Here is a 25,369-nt window from a genome sequence, read left to right on the forward strand (position 1 = left end):
CCTTTGGCCTTTAGTGATTTTTGGCTGATGTATTCATAGAACAAATGGATAAAATCAACCTAATTTATGATCCATTAACATAAGCATTTTTTCCTAAAGAAATTATGTCACTTCTCATTGACCTCTGAATTTTTTTTCTAGCCAATCACTGGAGCATTGCACACCTGAAAATGAGATAGTATTGAAATCTGTCTTGCTCTCTTCCTCAATTAAATTCATCTTTATGGAGAATTCAATTAGATGTAATTGATATTTTATGACAAGATTTTGCCAGAGGCTGGTGTAGTGCAGATAATTAATCTTGATCAGGAAATGTTACTTAAATAATTTTATTTTGTAATCCTACAAGCAGTATTATTAATAAGGTGACACGTATTCTGACACTGGAAAGAATGGGCAGCTAGCCCGTTGTTCAGTCTCTTAGATGTAGCAGATGTTTCTGACAAACAAGTTTGTTTGCTTGTTGGTCACGAGGTGTCTGATTAAAGCAATTTCACTCAGCTTTGTTCTTTGTTAGTGGGTGAGCTCTCAGCTGTGCCCACTGCTGTCAGCTGGCTGTGGAAGCCACGAGATTGCTGTTGGTGCCTCTAGGATTCAGCATGAAATTGAGGTGCTCTCCACATGTGTTTAGCTCTTCAGAAGTCCACAAAGACATGTCTTCTGCTTTATAATCAGACTTTACTATTGAAGGCTCCTTTTCTATTTTTTTTCTTTTTTATTTTGGGGAGCTCAATGAAAACGTATTTAATTCAGTGCTGTCAATACATACTGGATGCCAAGTAAGACATGAACAGTAGTAGTTCTTCCCACAAACTGCTTGGTTAGATTACTTCAAGGCAAGAAAATAGCCAGTGCTTTTAAAAAAAAAAAAAAAACCAAGCAAAACAAACACTGAAAACAACTGAGTAATAGGCATTATCAATTCATTTAACATTTTTCATCAAAGAATTAAGGATGATCAAAGAGCCAACAAGGGAGGCAAAGGTTTAGGTGTGTAAGTGGAGCAGCAGGAAGCCTGTCATTTTATTACAGATGAGGCTAAATGAATCCTGAGCTTTGCTTTCATGTTTCATTAGGCATTTGTCTCAGCCACAAAACTTAGTCCAGCTTGAGAAAGTCCGCGGTTAGCTTAGCCATGAATAGGAAAATTTGGGAGGCAATTTTTATTAGCCTCCGTGTAAGATGCTTTATCTGTCAAAACTTGGAGTGGTAAAATATGTAGCTGTGGAGGCTAGAACTAAAGATGAGGTGGTGCCTCCTCTAGCCAGATGTGCAAGTTTCTGCCAGTTATTTGTTTTATCTAATTCTCTGATACTGAAAAGTTAAATGGTAGAATAGTCTTTGGGTAATATGTATGAAATTGAAAGTGGGAAAGATTCATTTGAAGCTTATTCTCTTTAGGTATTTTGATGTTTTCCTTCCTTGTTCTTTGTGTTTTGAGGGCTTTTCGAAAACAATTTCACAGTATTGTGTGTGTGTGCGCATATACATATATATGCACACATATATAGCAGTTTCCCAAGTATGATTTTTCTCCAAATATGTACAGCTGCATCCAGATGGCAGTCGGAACCTTTGGCCCTCTCAGACACATCTGGGACTGCATAGTCCGATTTCTTGGTTTGCATTGAAGTTATACTGGTTCCCATGGGTACAAAGGCACCCTGCACTGTTCTACTGTAAATACTGTTTGGAACATAGAATGAATATGCCAATCATTTGTGAACTCTGAAGTTATGTAAAGCATGTAGTCACCTTATTGTGGTTTTAACTGGCTCCTTTTATTATGAAAAGTTGTGAAAATTATTATTATGGTAAATTAATTTTTTATATATACTATATAAATGTATACGTACATATATATGCACACAAATATATAAATTTTTTAGATCTGCTACTTATACACTCTGATATTTGCATAACTTCTAAATGTTGGACAAGAGCCACTGCAAACTGGGCCTGTGCGGAATCCCTGACTTGTCCTGCAGCTGCCCTTGGTGAAACCCAGCACCGGTGCAGAAGAGTCTGTAGCCTGCGGGATCCATTTGGTACTGTCAGGGAGGCGCCTGTCTCAACTTCTCGGATGTGTTTGAAAGTCAACGTGCCTCTCTAAATTCACTCAGCACGCTTGATAAATGTAAACTGCCAGTTGGCTGAAAAATCATGTTTCCTTTCTATTGACTGGGTTGCTCTGTAGCTTCCCCATCCTGCTTCCAGCATGCACACTTACTAACCCCACTTTTTGTTGTTTTGCCACAGACATGCTGACGTAGCTCCAGTTGTGCTTGTTTTCAGATTCTGTGGTAGTTTGCTAGTTGCATGGTATTTAACTTAGATTTGTAAGCCTTTTCTTCCAGAAAACAATGATGCTTTTAAAAAAATCTAACCCCATTTTCAATTCAGTAGGTTTGTAGCCTACAGGAGTAGAATTACTAAAACATTTACTGTGCATATATAGTGACAAAAAGGTTATTTTCTCTATTTAAAAGAAGCATCATAACCTCTGACAGACTGATACAGTGCACTACAATGTAAATCATTGAATCTGCTTATGTAAATATCTGTCAATTTTCTTTTTCAGAAATGATCAAATTAGTATAATTGACGCAGCTTTACCAAGTAGTAGGGAAACAGCACATTGATCGTAGGTCTTTGAATCCTCTTAACAGCTTGTGTAATTCTGTTACATTTCCCTGGAAAGAAAAGGGTCACGTACACTGATCTATAGCATCTTGTAATCTGCTGCTCCTTCTTAAATGCTAGGTAATCAAAGACAAATGTCACTGACATGCAGAGAAATAATCATTGATTGCGAGTGAATGTATTGAAATAGGTTGAAAGTCATGTGAATTCTTAAACTGTAATACTCGTGTTTCTGGGCAGCTACAGGAACGAAAAGCTTTGTCATGGTACATGATAAATTAGCTTCTGGCAGCATAGACTGTGGCTCACGCTGCCTACAGATCTGTGCAAGGGAATAAGGCTCCTCTTTAAGCCTTTTGTTTTTCTGTACGTATGTAAGCATTTGCAGTATGCAAACTACAGGGAGGTGCCTGCAGCATATGGTAATATGTGGGAAATACTTAAGCTGCAAACTTCTCTCAGAGCACTCGTTCTGAACTGGGGATTTAAAATCTGCTGGTGTGAAGATGAGAAGAAAACCGTTAGTCCATAAACCAATACGAAAAGTGGAATAAAGTCTGTCACTGAACCACTCCTGTGGTGCAGCCATGTACTGCTCCATACCAACGGATCTTTTAGGCTTTGAACTGTCTGCAGTCATAATGTTCTTAAGTATACATGAAGGAGAGATACCCAACAGAAATCGTCGCCATTTTAAAGGATGAAGTCATAAGTCTCTGCTCTTAGGATATAATGTAATGGAGTCAATTTGGTGTGTTCATTTTCATATTCAACTTGATGGGTTTTTTTACTTTGCTGCATCACTCTTGCACTTTAGGATGCTGCTAGTTGTTTTAGGAGGACAGTAGTAACACTATAGCTTGCAAAAGGACACATGATATTCAAACACGTGTTTTAAATTACCCATCCATTTTAGGTTTACTCAACAGCCTTTGTTTTCTGTTATTTTTCAGTCAAGTGATCTCAAATGCCGTGAAAGGATACTTGCAGAATTTAGATCTTTGTGGGTGCACACTGGTATGGGGACTTGGGCAGAGGGTACCCTTCTGTCTATACTGAAGCTTCTGTGCTTTGTCCTTGCAAGTGGTATAATTTTGCTTACACTGGGGGTAAGCAGTCACACAAAAGAGCAGTTAGCCTAACTAGGTTACTCTAAGTGCTTAATTCACAGTAATTGAGAAAACTTACACATAATGTTAAAGTGTTTTCAGATTTATGACTCTCATAAGCATCACTTTGCAGATGATATGCAAACAAAGGGAAAGGTAGCTGATTCTGGCCGGTAGACACGAATGAGAACTTTTAATGGAGAGTAAGTTTGTCCAGCCATATTGTTGAACAAGACATTTTCAAACACTTTGGGTCTCAGATTACATTAGCATGCTGGACCTTTGCCTCACAGAGGATTAAACATAGATCTGGAAACTTTAATGTCTTCAAATCAAATTATATACAATTGGCTGCTACTATCAGCAAAGCACTTTCTCTTCCTTCTTTGGAAAACCTCAACTCCCATGTTGCATTTATGAGTTGGTTTTGTTTTCATGCTTCTAAATTTGAGCTGCAAATAGTAGTGAAGTTTGTTAATAAACATCTGATCTTCATGTAACTCTGGTAATAAGTGCAATTTAAATGATGGGCTTTACTTCTAACAAATCCAAAACCACATCACTGCAATATTTTAATATGAAATCAGTTCCTCTGGCAAGATATCACCTTGAAAAACAAAGCTGATTAGATATTCAGCAGACAATAAATTCTAAACTGTTTGCTGTCATGAGGGTGGTTCCTTGATAAAGTTATCTACTCCCCACCCCCGCCAAAGTTCGGGGCTGGGGGACTTGCAGCTCCTTTGGAAAACCCGGTGGAAGACTGGGATGCCTAAATACAAGGCATACATGATTGGCGTGAACTCTGAAACTGTATCCTAAGATGTAGTGGTGAACAGTCTTAAACAGCAGGGCCATTAACCTTTAGATGTTATTGCTGGAGTTAATCTAGCTGATGGGCGTTTTTTAAAATTAATTTTTCAAATAACATCTTTCACTGTACAATGTGTTACTACAAAACTGAAATTAGAGCATTTCTTGAAAAGGAAGCTTCTCCAAGTCCCCCCATTGTTATTTTTGCAGATTGTTCTAGGAATGCAGGCCCCAACTTTGTAAGCACAAACTGAGTTTTGTTTCGTATAATTCTGTTGTCTCTGTACAGAAATTAAGTTTTACTTCTGCACAGTCTTCTCAAATTAATGAAGCCAACTGAGCTTCTATTTCCTCGTGGCTTTAGGTTCTTGTTGGGATGGCTTTGTTACTTTTCTTATAGATTTAAAATCTCTTTGAGATACTATGATTATATTCTGATTTGGAAAGCATGTTATAAAAATGAGTGTTTGGGCATGCTCCTGTGCTGAACACTCCTGAAATTATGACAGAACCCTGTGTTGCAGAGGGAAGCCTCCTGAAGGATGAAAAATGAAAGAAAGCTTGTGTGTATAGCTTGCACACAGCGCAAAACAAATTCAGTTACTTTTCTAAGTATGCCAAGTAGAAAAAGTATGTTCAGTTTTCCTAAAGCTCTTGTTTTTCTGTCTTTGAAGTAAACCTTTTGGTCACTTAGCCATGTGGTATCTGGAAGAGACCCAACAAAAAAGTCTTATCAATCAGTTGGTTTTCTGAACAACCAGTTATCTGCTTAGATTTGTAATCCAGCTTTAACTGTTAGCGACCTGGGAAAATGAGCTGCGCTCTGAGGACAGGCAATACAGGCTTTCTAGCTCAGAGCAGTGCAAAACCTCTAGACCCAGCAGAACTCTAACTGGGAATCTAAGTCATTCAACCCCAAAGTGAGGAAAGCTTTTTATTTCTAAGAACGGCATTAAACATGTATTTAAGTACTTTCTTGTCCAAATGGTTCGTTAAAATATTTGAAGAGAAAATGAGAAGCAATATCATCAGTGGTATTCTTTAAAGTTCCTAGTCCTTCCTTCTGAATGCTGCCTTTCCATAGGTGAATGGTGCCAGTTATGTCAGTAAAGCTATTAAATGGTATATTGAAAAGAAAGGCTTAATTTGAACTATATTTTTGGGTTTAGTTCCAGTGACTAATATCAATCGAGTAATGTTTAGGTCTGGCCTACTTACCCATGCAATTCTGCGGAAACCTCTGGAGTTAGGCTGTTCTACTTTTAGCTCTATGGTTCAGACAGGCTACTGCGAGACAGGTTCTCTGAACTGAATCCACATGTGAATGTAGCTGCCAGAAGCATTACAGGTTTCCTGAGAGCTTCTGCCTTTGCAACATACCTGTTTTAAGAGTGCAATTTGTCCCCCAGAGAACTGAAGGACAACACGGTAATGAGCTGGTGGAAACAGTGGGTCAGAATAGCCGTGCCGCATCAGAGCGAATGTCTGTCCAGGCCAGCACCTTATCTCTGACAGTGGTCCACAGAAGTGCCAAGGCAGACGTATAGGAATAAGACGTTATACTAGTCTGCCTTCAGTTCTTGAATATGTCTTGATTCACTTGTATTGCACTAATTAATACAGGACACAGCTGTATGTCTGATAAATGATGCTCCAGCCAGAGAAGACATTACAGTAGAGCTTCTAGCCATATATCCATCTGATTCCTTCTAATTTCTGGCAGGAGCCCAGTCTCTTCATTACTTTCTGGTCTGTGATATTCAAATTAGAATTTCCCACAGCTTGTTTCTTCAGGGCCATTTGTCTGGGACATCAGGTAAAGGGCTGTTTAACAAAAGCGAATGCTGAACTGCTAGCCACTGGGTCCCTTTAGCTCAGAGCACTTCTGAGGGGTTTTTGGGGGAATGTGTCCTCCCTGATGGCTTGGCAGATCTTTGGGCAAACCCAGGAGCTGAGACATTGCTGAGCAGAATTTTAGAGGTGGGAGGCTAAAATTAATGGAAAAGATCCCTTGTTACTGTTTTCTGTTAGTTCTCTGTTAAGTCACTTCACCATATTGTGGGTGCTTTGGAAACTTGACCACTAAGCAACTAATTAAAGGGGAGCAGATTGAAGATGATGCAGCTTTCTGTATGTTGTTGAAATGCAGCATTATGAAGAAGGCATGTGGTGATTATGGCTTTCACTTGGAGCTAAAGCATGTTGGGACTCAAGCTAGACATTCTGGAATCCTATCAGAACTCACAGGAGTGACTTATAGTAAGTTCACACAGCATATGAAGGGATGATTTTGTTTGATGACCAATGTAATGGCTGGAATATCATTTCCAGTTTTGTTTCTGTGGGAGGGGGTTGTTCTGGCTGAGTATGATCCTTCTGTTACCTTCTTTTTGCCTGTTATGATTAGATGCTCTGGGCTTACCTACCAAATAGAGTACTAAGACTGGCATCTAAAGCATTCATCAGTGCTAGTTTCAGACCATCCTCAAGCAAGCGTAAATATTTCCATTTAACGAAGCTGCACTTTGGAATATATATAAATAATTTGGTCCTCTTTTGTAACTGAGCGTGTGGAGTGTCACAGCATCAGCCTGCAGTGAACAGGATTCCCTTTCTTTTGTGTACTGCCAGTTCATACAAAGAAACTGTGACAAGCAGCAATTATTCGCTGAGCAATATCTAGCACAGTGTCTTAAATATTTAATATATTATTCTCCATTCCTTTCCTCAGCACTAAAAATAGGCAATACCATGCTGCTTCTAGCACCAAAGGTTTGATACAGCTCAGAATTGTATTTCCCCCTCACACACATGTACTCTGAGTTGTCATTTGCAGATGGCATATCTTTGTACTGTGAGCTCCAAGTGAATTTCACTTCTTAGCCAAAAAATGATATATTTAAGCAATCTTTATTTGGGATCAAGCTGTGGGTTTGCTTCAGCTACAATTATTTTATCTGCCACCATTGTGTATTTTTGCGCCAGAAGAATATCTTGGCTTTTCTCAAATTGGAAGTTTTTCTTGCTGCTTGCACAATGTCTGCTTATGTTATGTAGTAATTTGTAACCTCTGTCAGCAGTAAGGTAGGTAGTACTTGTGGTCTCATTTATCCTCTGGTTAACAGATAATGAAGCAGTTGCAGCCATCTGCACTGATGGAAATGGACTGCTCCTACCCCAGCTTAGCATTATTCAGTAGAATTGAGCCTCTAGGGCTGGTAGTGGCCCATGGGACCCTGAGAAGGGGAGGCAACCGTGCTGAGCTATCACAGTGTGGGGACTCTCACAAGATCATCCGCTCAGTGTAGTAAGAACCTCCATATAACTTTGCGCTTTCTCAAGAAAGTTAACAAATACTCTGTGAAAGGCTTATGGCAGAGACAGTGCGGGACTACTAGAATTATTATGTTCTGTTTATCCAGTCCCAGCAAGAGCATAGCTCCTATATGGTTCTGCTACACTGGTGCTTACTGCAATCACATTGAAATCTTTCTTAGAAATGTGCTAATGATTTACATTGTCACCATTCCATACTGAGAGACAGAATAATTTAAGGTCTCTGTTTGTAATGCTATCTCCCAGATCAAAAACACTCCATGTCTATTATCACAGCTGAGGAAAGCAAGATTTAAGATTGTCAATTCATCAAAGTATTCATCTTCTACCTTGTCTGTGTCCATAGGGTAGAAGGAACTCTGTCTTACACAGTTTCAGAAGTAATCTTCAATAAGACTGATTTTTATATTTAGGAAAAACAGTTTCTTTCATCACAAAAAAGGCAAAATAAAACAGAACTTGTATCATTGTTCAAGGTACCAAGAAGCTAATTGTGTGTCTCACTTAAATCTGCTAAAACATTGTGGAATATAATCTTTTAAATACCCAGTTCCTAGGAGTCCTGTACCCCCAGGTTTGCTCACTAGACAGTGTAACAGGTGTTACAGCCTGTTGCCTTGTTTTTTACTTCAGGACAGAATGCTGAACTAGAATTGTATTTACTCTTTTTGTCTATGGACACCTAAAGCCTACTGAATAAGACAGCGTCTGAATTTTAGACCAACGATTTCTTGGTAATATTTTTATTTTCTCCTGCGTAATACACTGCAGAAGTGGGCTATTTATGATTTCTGTGCTAGCTGATGGAAATAGATGCAAGCCCTAAGCAAGTTCATAATTCAGGAGTTGTGTGTATCCCTATTTTGTATAATTGTTTTAGCCTTGAAAGAGGTTGTTAGTACCAACAATTACACACATTCTTCAAGTTTCATGCTGACCATGTTAGTGCCAAATAATCCAACTGGGTATAGCCCTGTGTGCCAAGTTTAGTTACAGTTCATGCAACAATTTCTCTGCCTTTTCTCTAAAATGTCAAGAATTTGCATGACGAAGAGATGTCAGTCAACTGACTCATCAGTGAAATTGGTGCAGATTACCTCAACTGCCTACCTAGAAGGACCTTGCAAACTCCATGGAAACAAACTTGAGATACAAAACAGCCTGCGGGGTTGTTTAGAGCATTTCCCTGGTAATGCAGGATAGTTCTGCAGTTTGTCGTCTTCTCTTTAGTGGTGGTATAAGTCTTAGCTCAATTTTCAGCCAATTCCTTGGGCGTAGCTCTACAGTTAATAGGAGTTTGTTTGGGTTTTTTTAATTTCTTGTGCATGTACAAAGTAGAAATTGTACATATATAGACAAGTCCATTATATTTTTAAAAGCTCTATCATTAGATAGTGTATGGATTTCTTTCTGGATTACAAATGTACTGAGTCGGTGCCCATTAGGAATAAACAAATAGGATTGTTAGGCCTTCCTGCTTGCTTTCTTTAGAGAAATGCAATATTCTTTTCCTGTCCAGTTAATTTGTTAAAAACAAACAAATAAACAAAAAAAAACCACAAAAAAAACCAAAAAACCTTGTTTTGAAGTAACCTAAAATAGATATGTTTTTATTTTTCCTGAAAGAGACATTCCTGAAATTACTTTGTGTAGAATGAGATATTTTGTTTGCTGTAGCTTAATGGTACTGTGTTCAGGATTTGGATTATTTTTATGTTTTAAATAAACTTTCCATCTTTGAGCAGTGTTTGGAAAGAAACCAAAAGATTTAAATGAGATTTTAGACATCAGGAAAGATGGGGAGTGATTCTGTGATATACTATAATTATTCTGTAAATTCAGTAAGAATTAATGAACTTTCTGTACCCCAAATACAGATCTTTCAATAGATTTTAAACTTGATTTCTCCTGTTTCTACTGGCTTTTTTTTCTTGGCCACTAAACTTTGTTTTTCATGTTGTCAGCCTACTCCTGAGGTTTTCCACAACGGCAAGTTCCATCGGTGGAGGGGTGGCCAGTTTAAAAGGCTAGGTTATAGCTTTTTCTGGGCACGTAACCCTCCGTAGTGTATGTCTTGGTTTCCATCTCGCTCCTCAGTAGCAATCTGTTTGTGGCTCTCATCCAGGGAGATTTCTGCAGTTCAGCTCATGTAGCTTCTCCTGTGTGTGACACTGTTTTCATATCCAATCTTCACATAAGAAAACCAGTAATAAGCCCTCCACCACAAGGCTGCTTTCATTCTGTGTTTGATTGAAGAAATTAATTGTGCAGGATGGGGAGTCTCCACCATAGAGACTTCGCTGTAAGAGACCCCGTCGTCTGCCTCTGAGCCCCCGGCAGGAGGGCTCCCTGGTGACACACCGCAGGGGCCCAAAGCTACAGTGGGCTCTCGCCGTGACGTAGGCTGCCCACCATGTAGGCAGCACTTCTTCAAAGCGGATAGACTTTTGAAGCCCCTCCACCACCGCGGTGCCCACAGGACTTGGTGAGCACATCGGCAGCTACTGCGGCTCTGTGTTGCCAGCTACCAAGTTGATTAGATCTGTGGCTTTTCGTGTTTGGGGCTTTTTAACTGCGGTTACTAAGTGCCTAAACAGTTATTAATAGCATGCTGAACTGCTATTAGCAGCAGCAGGGAAATTTCTGGAAAGCTATCTCAGTAAAAATGGAACCTTTCAGCCATGTTCCAGGACAGCCCTAAGATGGGTATTTTTGCTGTGGGAACTGTGCTTTTTCCTATGTATTTAAAAATATATGCGCCTCCTGACTGAAGCTTTTGGTCGTTGGGGAGCCTACCTTAGGTGTCTGTCTTCAGAAAGAAAAATGAGGTATTTTTAATGAAGCTGTAATCCTGCTACTTGTGATTGTATAAGGAGTCCCTGAGGTCACAACGTGCTCAATGTCATTCGGCACCACAATCAAGGCTGCGCCGGGGTAGAGGCTAATCAGCGCTGCCTTGTGTCTCATTACCATCTCTTCTTTATGCACAACATATTGTCACTGCACAAAGACAGAGTCTGTTAAATATTTATTTATAGTAAGAAAGGCCAAAACTGTTCAGAGGAGACTTTTTTAAATCTCTGTAAAAGCAAGGCAAAAAGTCACGCTCAGTGAGCAGGTTGTCACTTCCGTAGCATGCTGTTAAGCAGTAAACTTAATTATAAGTAAATTAAGTTCATCCTTTTCAATTGTTAAACTAACAATGAGCCACAAAGCCAACATATGTAAGCCACCCCCTCAAAATTCATCACAATTCACTAATCTTGAACTCTGGAAGCAAACAAATTACAGGGTGGAATAAGCTACTAAAAGCTATTTTAAAGCTTTAGTTAAAAGCTGTTTGGACAATATGGTTTGTTTCTGTTCCTGTACAGCTAGTTCTTGCATATGCTGTGTTTATGGCCTCCTTCCTTCACAGAACCCCATTTATTGTTGTAAACATACTAGTAATCTTGGGATTAAAAGTAAAGATTTACCATTGATTTACAAATACCCACTGTAAATATAATTAATACAAGTCTAATGCTAATTTTATGAACCTCCATAGACCATACACATTTATGACTATATGAGCAAAGATTGATCTATGGCAGTTTGTATAAGGGATATAAATGGATAACTGTGAATAACCATTTAAAAATCACTTCTAACATGATGATGGAGTGTTCATTATGAGGCTTTGGCTAGTGTTCTATTACAGCCTATAGAAACACTGGTTTTATCCTAAAAATTTCAGTCTATGTCATACCTATGTTTATAATAAACCTGAAGTCGTGCTCAATGAGAGCAAGTCTAATTAGTAATACCATACTACATGTTAAAATATTGCTGCTTAAACATAAGCATAGTCATAATCACCTTGGTACTTAGTGTCTTAACTAAACTTTCTGCTGCAGCAATTCTTCAGGACAACTCTATAGTTGCCCTTTTGGGTAGAGAACACAAAGCCGCAGAATGTAAGGATGACTGTTCTGTTAATGAATAAATTAATTAATCTGATGCCCAGTGTAAGAAAAGCCAGCAAGAGGGTAGAATGGGACTTCACGAGGCTCTCTCAGTAGAATTTTGCCTAGTTCCCTGTTCCATGCAGCTGTGCTCTTTTTGCTTAGTGGATATACTAAGGATGAAAGCAACGTGGACAGGAATATGTACTTGTAAGCTGCACAGTGCTATTCTGTGATCATGATTTGGTTTACATACGCTGCCCTATTCTGGTGCTATTCTTTGCCAGTAAGCCTTCTGGTGAGGTCCCCTCTTGCATCTTGAAATTACTTACACGCCTAAACTAAGCATCAACCTCACAGTTTGTTGAAAGGCGATTTAAGCTCAGGGACAAATTCCAGCAGATGTGATCGGAGAGTAATGCAGATGTGTCTGCTGTGGAGAAAGCTAGCACCTCCAGGAAGGACGTTTGCACTGCCTGAAGTTTTCAAGCATTTACGGTGTAAAGGTTTCTGATGCTTCCTAAGGCAGGCTGTAATACTCATATATGCTGGTATATTCTGAGGTTCTGCACTGATGCAAGTGCATTGAGCTGAGATTTTCCTGCTAAGTGTACACAGTGCAAGACTGAAAGTAGAAGACAGGTTCTGGAAGTGCTTAAGAGTCATGCATACGGTAGAACTTGTCAGTCATTCATAGAACAAAGACGGTAGAACTTCTGACAGTCATTCACAGAACAAAGTATTGTCATTCGTGTATAACAAATACAGAAGGGTAGAGTGCTTTTAAAAAATTGAAAATTGATCATGTTTTGACTAGTTCAAAAAAATGTTTCTGTAATTCCCCTTCCTCTAGTGTACAGGAAATAGCTGTTGGGGTTTTTTTGTTTGGGTTTTGTGGTTTGGTTTGGGTTTTTTTCAACCATGTTTAATGGCATGCTAAGTATTATAAAAATCTCAATAAAAAGGAAGAAAATGTAAAGTCATTAAGCATTTGACATTTAAGGACATAGTATTTTTGAATAGTTTTAATACTTCATAATTTTATTCTTCTGCTATCATCTCAGGACTTCACTGGAAACACGAAGCAGCATCTCAAGTGATCCGCTCAGGTACTGTGGTAATACAGATGTTAAAATTAAGTTTGAAATGGTAGAAATTGCATCTATTCTGTATTAGCTGTACATCACATAACTTTATCTTACAATGTAAAGCCAGTAAAGGCATTGACCAAATAGCTGGATTTTTCTGTTTTAGAGGGGATAGTGTGCTCTCTTCCAGGATTTCCAACTTGAAATTCAGTTCTGGCTTCAAACACTGTATTTGTTGTCAGAGGAGCATGAAGGGAAGGCGTGTTTGTGCATGCACATGGGCAAAAGATTTCTCTCTCTCAGATTTTTATAACCTTAGATTGTGCTGAAAACATTTGACCTTCCCTGGCAGTTTTATACTGCTTTGAGTGAACAACACTGATTGTGTTGAACTGTCATTCATGTTTTTCACTGCTCAGCGTTTTGATAAAAGCACATGTATAAACTTCAGAGAGTACTGTCATATAAGTCATTGCAGTAAGTAAGATTTTACTTTGATCACTCAATTTAGAAAAAAATGCTTAGTACTGTTAACAGTGCATATCAAATGGGCACCTTGCATCTTTTATTCTCATAGTTGCACATTAAAGAGTGCATCAAAGTCTCAGACTTCCTTTGATTAAGTTGGGGCAGAGTCCCTTCCTCTCAAATTGACAGTTGTTTTGGTAAAAGTCTTCCTTTGGAGATGTTACGGATCGAGGATGTGAGTTTTCCCCACATTATGTAGTTTTAATCTTGCTTGAACAAAACATTAGTGGGAACTGTTCTGTTTAACCTTATTCAAATTAAAGGCCCTCTCTAATCTTCCATTATTTTCCAGTGTATGGTCCTCTAAAAGTAAAGAGTATGCCTTATTATCGTTTCCTAGAACCACACACATGCACACCCCCTATGTTTTAACATTATCTTTGTCTTCAGCTCAGCATAGCCACACTGGATGATGTTTAGTCATGACTGTAGTTTTGTTCCCATCTCCCTGGTTGACTGGAACACTGTTTCTTTGTGTGGTAGGACAATGCAGGAGGCAATGTCAACTTCCCCCCGCCGAGATTTTCTGCAAACTTATTTTAGCAAGAACATCGTGTAGCTTGTTTGTGATTTGCCATTTACTGGGATAAGGTTCCCAGAACCAGGTATTGCTGCCATCTTTATTCCAGGCTAGATAAATCTTTGTGAAAATAGCAGATTTTGTTACAATGTTTTTCTTTCCAGTGGAATTTTTTCCACAGGAGGATATCAGTGAGAAAGATGGGGAAGAATTAAACAGATGTAAGTGGCTGAATTTTAACATTTGGTGGGAAAAGGAATATTCTTTGACTAGATTTAGTTGCACTGAATAGACATGTTTTCTAGAAACTGCAGTGGTTGAATCATTTTCAGTTGCTACAGGTTCATAAAAACATGTGAATATTTCCTTGTTTTAAACTATTTTCAATAAACTTGAGGCCACTTGATTTAATATCCACCAATGTGGCCATTGCTGCATGGCCTCACGAACCACAAAGTTTAATACACACAATACATGTGTAAAGTTCAATGGCATTGGCTCTCATTAGTATGCGTTGAGTGGGTAACACTTTCTTAAGCCTGCAACAGAGAGATGCAGGCTGGTATGGAATCCTTGATTGATCTTCTTTATATTTTAAACAGTAGTTTCTACAATAGCTTATATTCTACCTTCTTTTACAAAAAAAAATTTAAGCTTTAAGTTATCAGAGATGTTGAGATTTTTCTTTTTATCCTGTTTACTTTTATAAAACCTCTGTGCCTCAGACATTTCCTAAACTAATTCAGAAAACAACAAAAAAATCTTGAATACCTGTAAATATTTTTACAAAACTGTCTTTATAAAAAAGTTATTTGGAAATAAATGCATTTGCATGTGTTAAGTCCTTTTGAATTTTGATTATTGAGGTCAAATAATATCAGAGTTACCAGATGAGGCTGTAAAAATGCTACTCTGACTACAAATGAAATAATTCTATGATGTTTAAAAACTCTAGAGTGAAACAATCATAGAGGAGACATGAAAGAAATTTCCAGATTATATCAGCTAAACCAGCGAATTTTCCCACGGGTTAAATAATTATTGAAGAAACAGCATGTAATATCTAGTCAACTTCAGTAGGTCAAATAAACCTGTTCTGGAGCTGTAATTAAACAGAATTGAGGCTATTATTTTTAAGTAAAATGAACGATAGTAGAAAATTTCTTGTTATTGAATGTGTTCTCATGAACCTGTTGAGCAAATTTGCCTTTGAATGACCCATAAAATGGAATGTACCAATTCATATGAACCCATCCAGTGCCCTGTCAAACAATTAGTATTTTCTAGTCAGGCTACTTTCCTTGCATTTTTCTCACTAAATTCCCGTCCCCATCAACAAAGTAAGTTTGCCCTCAAAGAACTACTCTTCTAGTTCTCGCCTGCTCTGGAACATTGTAAAAGAGACTTCTGGTTCTGTTAAATGGCAGTTGTATGTAGATCCCCACCAGACAGATCCATTTGTTTCCCCTGGATTTATTTAGACTGTACTTGGATTTTTAGGTTCAATTTGAAAGTTACACAGTTGTGAGATCAGAGAAAAACCCAGTGCTGTAAAGAGTAGGGCTAATGTGAAAAAAATTTGCTTATGTCCATTATAAGGAGAAAAACCTGCACAAATTAGCATGCTATATATATGTATGTATATTCTGTTTTGGGGAATTTCTTTCACAGTCTGTACAGTATTTGTTCTGGATATTTTGAGTTGGACTCTGTCAGCTTTCAGCTGGTATCTGAAAATACTTTGTTTCCTAATATCTAAATCTTAATGTGAGTCTTCTGCAGTGTTGTATTACCAGACCTGTTTCAAATGATCCAGAAATTTTTAATATTTAAGCTTTGCAGATATTTGTGGTGTATTTGTCATCTTCTGTAACAAATTGATCAGCTAGTGTTTGTTTGAATTTAGAGAACAGACATGCAGAAAAAACATTCAGCATTAAGAGAACAGCAAATTTCTGATTATTCTACTTCATGAAATTTTGGCAGCCAAAAGTGAAGGGTAGTATCAAATGACGATTAATATTTGTCTGTGGGGGAGTGCATAAATCTGAGAGCTGTTTGAAGCATAATAACTTTGTTTTGAGCAACTGGAGCATTCCTAGGCAGCAGAGCTTCTCTTTGAGTAAAGGGGGGTGGGGGGAGAGAGCTTGATTTTTATGTCCCTGATTCTCTGGGCATCGCCATAGAGCGTGTCACCAACATGCGCGGGTATCACAACAGTGCAGCAGAGGCTGAGAGCTCTGTATAATCACAGGTCTTCCATTTTCCCCTCACTGGGACGGCATACTTGCTGAAGTGGTACCCAGAAATGCATAAGAGGGCTGGGAAGAGAGATCTGGTTTGGCAGAGCCTTTAACATGGAAGTCTTCCTTATTCTTTGTATAAGCAACCCAGGAAATTTTCCCACCAGCTTGCGCATGGAGACTATTTGATTTCCAGTATCAAGAAAGGGACCCAACGTGCAGGAGCTCTGTGTGCTGTTGTATTCTGTGAGCAATGAGGCCTTTAAGCCTCCCAGGAACTAGTTCAGCATCTATTCCATTGCACAAAATCATGTTTTGCACACCTCATGTATTCCTTGTATGATCCCCACTTTTTAATGTGGTGTGCACAGGGTATCGTGGAATTAGTATATGAACCACACTGTCTTAGTCTCATGATATTCTTGAGCTCCAACAATGTCCAAATTGCTAGTGTGAAGTTTTTGTATATGGCTATTGAAGTATTTCACCCTGGAGTCATGAAAGACCCGTGGCAAACAGTTTTCTTACTGCAGGCTTCCAATTTCTGTACTCCAGGTAAGTAGGCGGCTACCCTGTTTTTCTGGGCAAGTGAAATATTTTTCAGGAATGTTCCTGGCATATCAGTATAAGGGTGCAAGTAAGTAAATAACAGTAGTTCAATTTCTGTAGTTTATGAAGGGTTAAAGATTATGTATCTAGACAAGTCAATTTGCCTGATTTCCCCAATGCCAACACTTGAAATCAGTATACTAGTAAGTCTAGCAGACACTGACTTCGTGCTGGCGTTATTTTATACAACACTCTCTGCCATCAGTGCATTGTTTTACTTCAGCCTCAGAGCTTCATGGATTGACAAGACAACCATCCCTAAAAAAGAAGGTGGTGTACTATATGAGTTTCACTTTGCCCCTTTTTTTAGCAGCTGTTTTCGAAAGACTTGTAAGAGGCTCGAGTACACTACTGTGCCAGAGCTGCCTCTGCACAGCAAAACTCTAAATGACTATCAAAATCTTCAACAAACTGCTCGCTTACGGTGCCAGTGCTGAAGCTGCAGCACACCCAAAAATTCCTACTCTTATTAGGCCTGGGAATTCTAAGTCAAAGGTTTCGGTAAATGCCTTTCTGAAAGAACTGGTTTTATATCCAGGGTGAGCGTGAGATGAAGCTTAATTTTCTTTGTTGTTTTCCTCTGGAAGACAAGTAAAAATGAAGAACATGTTGAGAGCATGGTGCTTTTCATTTGCAAAGTCCTAATTAGCATTTTCCCTGCATGCAGTGCAGTATAATCAGTGTTGGTTGCTGTCAGAAAATTCATGGGTACATAGCTGCTACTTACTGAAAGCCCAGTATTTAGAAGTAAGTAATTAAGGTGACAAATAGCTCCCCACCCCCCCACCCCACCCCCCGGAAGGGGTATGATGGAGAGAAAGAAATTGCTTTGCAATGTGAATGGTCAAAGGATAAGTTTTCAGAAAAGTCTCATTTTGGGATCAAGTCTTTGGATGGTGTCTCTTGAGCTTAATTGTCTCAGTATGGCTTTCCCCTTCTTCCTTGAGCCTGAGAATAGCTGTTCTTGGTCATGATGTGAGCCATTCCTTGCTGCTGCTGCTTTTTTCTTCTTCTTTTGTTGTTGTTTTTGTTTGTTGTTTTTTTTTTTTTTAAGGAATCTGAAGAAATTCAGACAGGAGAATGTTCCAATAGGGAAAATTCAAGCATAACTTTTTTTGCTATCCCTTTGCTCTTGGAAATAAAGGGGAAAAGGTTTCCGTGTTACCCTCTCGGCAGTATACCATAGAGCCTTTGTAATGGACCGGCCCAACCCAAGACAGGAGGCAGCACCAGGGAGACTGGGGAAGGCTGCGGCTTGCCAGCAGGCACTGGGTCTCAAGGGCCTTTCATTCAGTTCTGCTTTAGCTAAAACTATCCCTGGAAAACAGGGGCTGATGTTAGGGATGAAAAGCTGGGGTAGAAGATTTTGCTATGAAAACCTAAATATCCTTAGCTGGCACGATGGCATCATTGTCTTGAAAATTGCCAAGCTAATGAAGCCCAAGGGAATATGAGGTCAGGAGGAAGAAAAGGCTTGAACTTTCACAGTATTTAATTTTGTTAGGGGGCTTGCTTCTCAAAAGTAAGAAATGGTGTTTTCTTAGGAATCACTGCAACAGTACCAGCTCTGATGCTGGTCTGAAAGAAATCACAGTGAGTAAATGCAGGCATCACAGGCAATTGATTATTTTAAAGAGAATATTTAAAAGAAATTATTTTTTAAAAGGCCCAAATCAGATGCACGTCACGTTTGTGCTTTTTCATGCAGGTTGCTTTCCTCATGATCTGTTTATTTCTACCACTCACCCTATACTGTACAATGTATTTTTAGGGAAATACCAGGCAAAGTGCAAGAGGACCATTTTGGAATGTTGTCTGGGCATAATTTACCAGTTTCTTTACTTCACTAAAGAAAGTGCTGGTTCTTACTCAAATATATTTATAATTTAATTTCAAGTAAACTTGCACAAACCAATTTTCTAAGAAGTTGCAAGGCACTTATGCAACCAAAAAGTGACAATGAGTAAGACCAGAAACCGAAGGGATCCCTAAATATAGCTTATTATCCAGGTACTTGGGGAACTAGATGTGTCTACGTGGGCAAGAGCCTCAAGTTAAGCTTTAGGGGTTTGGTTTTCTTTTCATATTTTTTAAGCAGTGTTAAAATTTATTTTTATTTAAAAAAAAACCCAACAAAACAACAACAACAAAAACCCCACACCACCTGTCCAGGTGCCAGAGTCTTTGCTTTTAAGCGTTTCTTCAGGTTCTGACTTCGGTTTTGTTGTTGCATCTGTTGAACTCCGAAGTTCCGACACCTTTTTGATACTGTTGCAAGTGATATCCTGAATGTTTACTATTGGTGATTTCCAGAAACTCAACAGAATGCGAAATGCCCAAACTGTAGTTTCTGCAGAAGCAAACTGGACATAAGGATCGGTCCGTCTCCACTGGGACACTTGTTATTTAACCACAACAACAATTTTTTTTTAAAAAAAAGAAAAGATAAATTGCTGTTGAAGTCCTCTCTTGTGCCAGTAGCGTTCCCTGCAGAATCGCGGTTCTGGGCTATTAACTCTCGCTCGGAGAATCCTGCGAGGCCGGGGGAGCTCCTGCAAAGTAAACGTGCACGTTGGCGTCGAGGGGAAGGACAGAAGCGGGGGGCAGCGCCGGCGGAACTGGGCCGGCGGCTTTCCCGGGAGGCAGAGGCGAGGCGCGGACTCCCGTCTCCCCCGAAGAAACGCGCTCGGCCTTCATCCCGCCCGGCCCGAGGTTTTGGGCCGCAAAGCGCCGCTCGCCTCGCCCTCCCCTCGGCAGCAGCCCGCCGCTCCTTCGCGCTCCCCGCGCCACCAGGGCGGCGCTGCCGCCTCCGAGGGGCTGCCGGGGACCGGCCGGGCCCGAGAGCCCCCGCTCCGCCCGGAGCCCGAGCCCGAGAGCCCCCGCTCCGCCCGGAGCCCGCCGCCGCCGAGCCGCGGCCCGAGCCCTTCCTGCCCCGGGGGCCAATGGCGGCGGCGGCGGCCGCTCCCCGCCGGCCCGGCCCCGCTGCCCCGGCAACGGCGGCAGCCGGCCGGGGCGGCGTCATCGGCCGGGCCGCGGCGGGGGGCTGCCCCGCTGCGCACCATGTGGCTCCGGTGATTAGTTTTTTCTTCACACAGACCTAACTGGCGAAGTGTGGTGGGAATAAGATAAGCGTAATTTGGGTCGTGAGTGGGGAGGGCCTGCACTTCTGCCTGGCGGGGCTTCGCGGGGGGGTGGGGGGCGGGGGGGAGGGTTGGGTTTTTTCTTTTTCTTTTTTTTTTTTTTTTTTTCCCTCCCCTGTCATAAGGCGCCCACAGTTTTCATAGGTGCGGGCAGACAATGGAGCTGATGTGATTTACACAGGAGGAGCTGATTAACAGAGTTGTGTGCTGCTCTATTTAAAAAAAAAAAAAAAAATAGAAAAAGGGAAAAAGCCTGCAGTTGCTGTGTGATGGGATCATAGCACTGCTGTGATTATAGGGCAGTTGTTGTCAGATCCGATTGAGATAATTGCTTGCATTTTCCTAAGTTCCGTGAGCTTCAAGGATGCTTTCCAAAGGTCCTTCAAAAACCTTAAGCGGAATATATACACGTTGCTTGACCAGAGGGCTTTTAGAATGGCCTAAAATAGCCGAAAGGAGAAGTGGGATTTCTGTGTAATAACGGTTATCCCAGTAGCACTGGGGACCTTTGGAAAGATAAACTGCAATCAGGATCAAAGAGCGCACATGAATTTGTATCCTTTGTGCGACTGCCTCTTTGTATTAAAGTAGGATACTGTAACTGTGCAGGTGCTGTGCCATGTGCATGACTGGCTGCATATATTGGTAGCAATTAGAAACACGCTGCAGCAATAAGGAGAGGAGTGTGTTGGACTGGATTTGAGTCATTCAAATCATAACAAAAAGAAGTCTTGTGTTGCTAAAACCTAGTTGCACACTACAGTTGCTGCAGTAGAAGTATTTGAAAATGCTGAAGTTAAAGGCCTTCTGCTTGGATTACTGGCAGTTTTTATGTCTCCAGCCTCTTCACGGTTTCTATAAAAGGTAAGAAAACATTAACTCTGAAATGCTCTTCAGAACTGGGTGGCTGCACATGATGCCACCAGTGCTTTTACTTGCTATTCTACTCTATTGCTGAAAGGCAAATATGCAGGGGAAAAGGGAGTGGTAGGGAATTAATGAGAACTTGTGACAAAGATTGTAAAGCTGCTTTTTTATTGCATTAATTACCAGCCACTTTTGTCTCTGTGCATGCAGATGTGAAAGGTGATGATGCTGTTTGGTTTTAACATTTACTTTGTCACATCATCTCAGCTAAGACTCAATTACTACTTTTTCTTCTCTGATATTTTATCCTTAGGCACGGTAGCGTGTGTTGTATAGTGTACAGACTGTAAATAGCACTAGGAGATTAATTGAAATGTCATGGAAATTTATGTAGTGCAGAGAAGATCCTTTTTTCCCCAGAGATATTTAGTAATATAATAGTTCATCTTTCATCTTACGTCCAGCTCAAAGTGCACATCACAGTCATTCAGAGCATTGGGCACTTCACTTAGGCAGGTCTGACACACAGCTTAAATGATTGATGGTGAATAGTGATCATAAAGAATAGGACTGGGTGTCAGATGCATTGAGCTTGCCTATTTAATGGAACAGCAAAATAAGCAATTCCATTTAACATGTCCCTGAACTTACCCTGATGCTTTTAATCTAAACTTGTGTTTTCTTGCTCTTGATGTACACTACTAAGCAGAGGGAATTATGTGTATTTGAATTTTCTGGGGAAAAAGTGGGGATCACGTCATTGTTAACAAAAACCATGCAATTCTTTAAAATGGGATTCCGTTCTTGTTATGTACACTTTCTGGTCTGGCTACCTATTGTCAGCCTACAGAAAGTGCTTTGTACTAAATGCTAATTGCAGTTGAATTTTTCATGCAGTGACTGAAGGCTGGAAAAGGGAACTGTTCCAATCTTTTTCAAGGTTTAAGGGGTGCCCCGCACTTTCTGGCATTGAGTAATATAGGACCCTCATCTGTGACCACTGGCTTGTGAAGTTTCAAAAGATAGCTTTATTCTCCTCTTCTTGCAGCTTTTCACAGATTTCATTTCTAAGCCAAAAAATTTCCAACCTATTCCCAGCCCATTGTAATGTCTTCCTTGCTGAGAAACCATATAAAATAATAGAAATGTAGCCAGACTGTTTTGACACAAATAAATGCAGCTAAACTAAAGCTTTATGTCTTGGATTCCTGGCAAAATCCCAGCTTTGTTGTAAATGAATTACTGTAGAGTTATTCTACATCTCCTAACCTCTGTAATAGCTAAGGACTGTCCATTTATTTTCTTCCAGATAGTTAATTTATTTGTCATCAAAACCTAGATGTACTTGAGTCCTCCTCCTGGAGCGTGTTTGTATGAACAGAAGTAAAAAGAGGACTTAAGCACTTGGAAGCGCTTTGCTCTCATCATTTTGAGAAAAGGAAAATTGAAGGAAAGTTGCAACTTTCTCACATTTTAAACAAAATAATTTCTTGATTAAAGCACAGCGATAAACAAGCATGAAAAGCAAATGGTCCAGAATAACAAACCTAAATGCAAGGAAGTTCATGTTAAAAAGGAAAAAAAAAAACAAAACAAACCAGCAAAACCCAAACAAACTTTCTTGAGACTTACTTTCAATTACTTTTTATTAGTAATTGTAGATTGTTTAAAATGCTCTTGGAAAAGAGCCAAGGGGGTGTGGGGAAGAGTTTTATGTGTGCCTGGGTATATATATTTCTTACTTTTATGTATAAAATGAGATAACCAAAACAGGACTTGAGTAGCATTTCTATTACATGGGTCTTACTACATGGATTTTTAGTATTGGCGCTAGGGTTATTGCCTGCCCTCTGTTACACCTTGATGGTGCGGGGGAAGATGTGTCAGTGAACGTAGGCAGGAGCAAACATCAGACATCCCTGTATGATATTCCCTCGTGCCACCGCTATTACCTGCTGTCCAGCCATGGCCTCAGGTGAAGAGGTGCAGTAACAAGTCGTGGGGGAAGCAGTACCAAACCCCTACGCCTTCCCCCTGCACAGGTAGTGCTATGACAGCAGATGACTTCTCAGAGCAGACATAGGGATGCTGTGGAATAGCTGCCCACCTCCCACTTAAGCCGTGTGTTCCTGATCCTGTGGGGTGACTCAGAGACTCGTTGCTTGGCCATGAGAGCTCTGCTCATCCCTCCTCGTGCACTCACCCTCCCCAGCAGTGCTTAGCAAGCCGTACATGACAAGAAATGTGACTGTTCTCTTTCCTTTTGTGGAGTGTCAGAGCAGAGCGTGACTTCAGTTGCAGTCAGTGCTCAAAACTGTGGTAAACGTTTCTCGTTGCTTCAGAAGCTCTGTGGCTAGCTGCAATACATTCATAAATCAAGCTGGTTTGTTTAGCTTTTGTTACTCAGGGAAGTCTTGTGGGATCATGTCTGTTGCCTGACGCGGACAAGTCCGACTTATGGTATAATTCTGTCTTCCCCTGGGAGCCGCTTGCACGGAACTGTGCATCTATATCGAAATCCAGGGACTTCAAGAGAAGTCCATGCGGGGTGTGTTAGGTCTTGCAACTTTCTTGCATAGCAGTGTTTGCTGCTTGGGCTGGTTGTGTGCACTCGCAACATGTACGCCCCGAACGCATGGAGCTGCGTGGCAGGATGGGCCCGGCACACTATGTTGCTGTTTGGGAAGTGTGCTTCTTCCTCAAACTCTTGAGAACAAGATTACACCCAGAGGCTCAGGCAGACTGTGGTGGTGGTCTGTCTCTGCTGCCTGAGCGGTGGGACTGGGAGCAGGACTGGAGGACAGGGCAAATGAGCCAGTCCCCCTCGCTGCCTGCAGCTGTAGTGCCAGTTGGGGCACTGCAAGAAACTAGTGTTTCTGGATAATGGGACAGAGTAAAACTAGGACAATTTTTGCCTTCTAAGGTGCTAGTTTTCCAATATATTCAGGTATACAAGGTAAAAATCCAAGTCCAAAACTCTTTATAGTAAGCTGTGCACGTGACATTCCTGAAGAGAAGCCCAGCTAAGGGCAGACCCCCAACCTGGAGTAGAGGGCTTCTGCAGAGTTTGCAGTCCTTTGTGAAAATTGATTCGGTGAGGTATATTTCCTCAACACAGCAAGGCAAAGGGGGAAATAGGACAAAATAAACCAACTGCCCTTTTAGTCTGTTTCTTAAATTTGGCAGTGGCTTCAATAGCCAGGACTTCACCCATCACATGTATATTCACAAAACAAAGTTACCGCAAGGTAATGATGCTGCTGCCTCCAATAGTGTGTATGTAAACGAACATCCTGCTTTTATCCAAGCTGTAGCAGAATGTATACAGCAAAAGGGGGGACTGGGGTAGAAATTTGGTCCAAAAAATGTTTGGTAATTCAATAATTTACAGAAGTCAAATTTCAACTCTCTGTTGCCATTAACACAGAGTGCATCTTGGTCAGTGCTAGATAACCCCTCAGTTTAGTGCTGGCTTTTGGTATCCTTTGAATACAAATACTAGAAGTGTAAAGATGTATTTCTGTAACAGATTAAAGTGTAAGATGAGCAAATCGCTGTAGGGTTTCTGTGGGATTTTGAGGATGAACGTGTCATGCTTTACTCAATGGATTATTATAAAATCATGTGACTTCAGGTTTAGCATGTGAAAGTGAAGATTTTCTTTAGCCAGTGGGTGCATCATGCTGTGCTTCTGCCAGCTGGTGTGTAATAGCCCAAGCAAGAAATTGTTACCATTAACATTGCATTAAAGATAAAGCATAAGGTGAGAAAATTTGTGACTGGCAGTGAAGGCAACTATAATCTGTAGTTTGGGGGGGGATTTTTTCTCCCAGAATGTCTTCTCTCTTCTTGCCAAGATAAGAGCATTTTAAAAAACATAAAGTGCCGAGTTTGTAAAGGCTACTTTAATGGAATCCAGTTGCCTGAAGACCAAAATGATTTTATAATTATTTATTCTCATTTTTCATTTTTCTTTCATCAGTTTCATCTCTCTAAAGGAGGCATGAGTCTGTTACAGAGCAATTAGGGCCATTTCTAACAAGCATCTGATTCTAGCCACCCCAATGGAATATGATAAGTGAGAGATGATGGGTTTTTTGAAGCAGGGTTTAGTTGAAGTTGTTTCTGCTAGTCTTCTGTTGGGACTAGCAGTTCCAACATTGTGGTTCAGGATAGATTGAATCATGTGCTTAAGCCCGTCTCAGGGCGAGAATAGGTCTGTATTTTGGTATATGATTCAGTCCTATTAGGATGTTTCAGTGATGATTATAAATGAAAATGCTTTCATGAATTTGCTTGGTAGGAGCAGCTTATTGCTGCCATACTAGAATATCACAAAGTAACTGAGTGTCAGAAGCTACTTAAAGCCACTCTAATATTGCATGCTGCAGGGCACCTGCAGCTCTGTGCTCATCCTCTTTCCCACTCTGTTATCCACGACAAATTCATAGCTTTTGAAGCCATTAAAGGAATTGCCAGTCTTAATGTAGATGCAATTTCAAAGACAGCACATGTGCTTTAAATTATCT

General features: G+C 40.3%; 1 protein-coding gene across 16 annotated transcripts in view; it reads left to right on the forward strand.

Annotated features, from left to right (window-relative positions):
- The window catches only part of IQSEC1 (IQ motif and Sec7 domain ArfGEF 1), a 359,237-nt gene that overhangs the window by 184,153 nt on the left and 149,715 nt on the right, over positions 1-25,369 (forward strand). For 10 of the 16 annotated variants that reach the window (XM_049826619.1, XM_049826620.1, XM_049826622.1 and 7 more), the window contains one exon: positions 12,910-12,954. The exons of 5 other annotated variants lie outside the window; for them this stretch is intronic. In XM_049826619.1, the coding sequence (XP_049682576.1) occupies positions 12,910-12,954 (45 nt within the window). Of the gene's footprint in view, positions 1-12,909; positions 12,955-20,729; positions 20,838-25,369 lie in introns of those variants that run through there. One more of the 16 variants, XM_049826632.1, reaches the window with a different exon arrangement.

The sequence above is a fragment of the Accipiter gentilis genome, chromosome 23 (genome assembly GCF_929443795.1).
Source record: "Accipiter gentilis chromosome 23, bAccGen1.1, whole genome shotgun sequence".
Classification (NCBI taxonomy): domain Eukaryota; kingdom Metazoa; phylum Chordata; class Aves; order Accipitriformes; family Accipitridae; genus Astur; species Astur gentilis.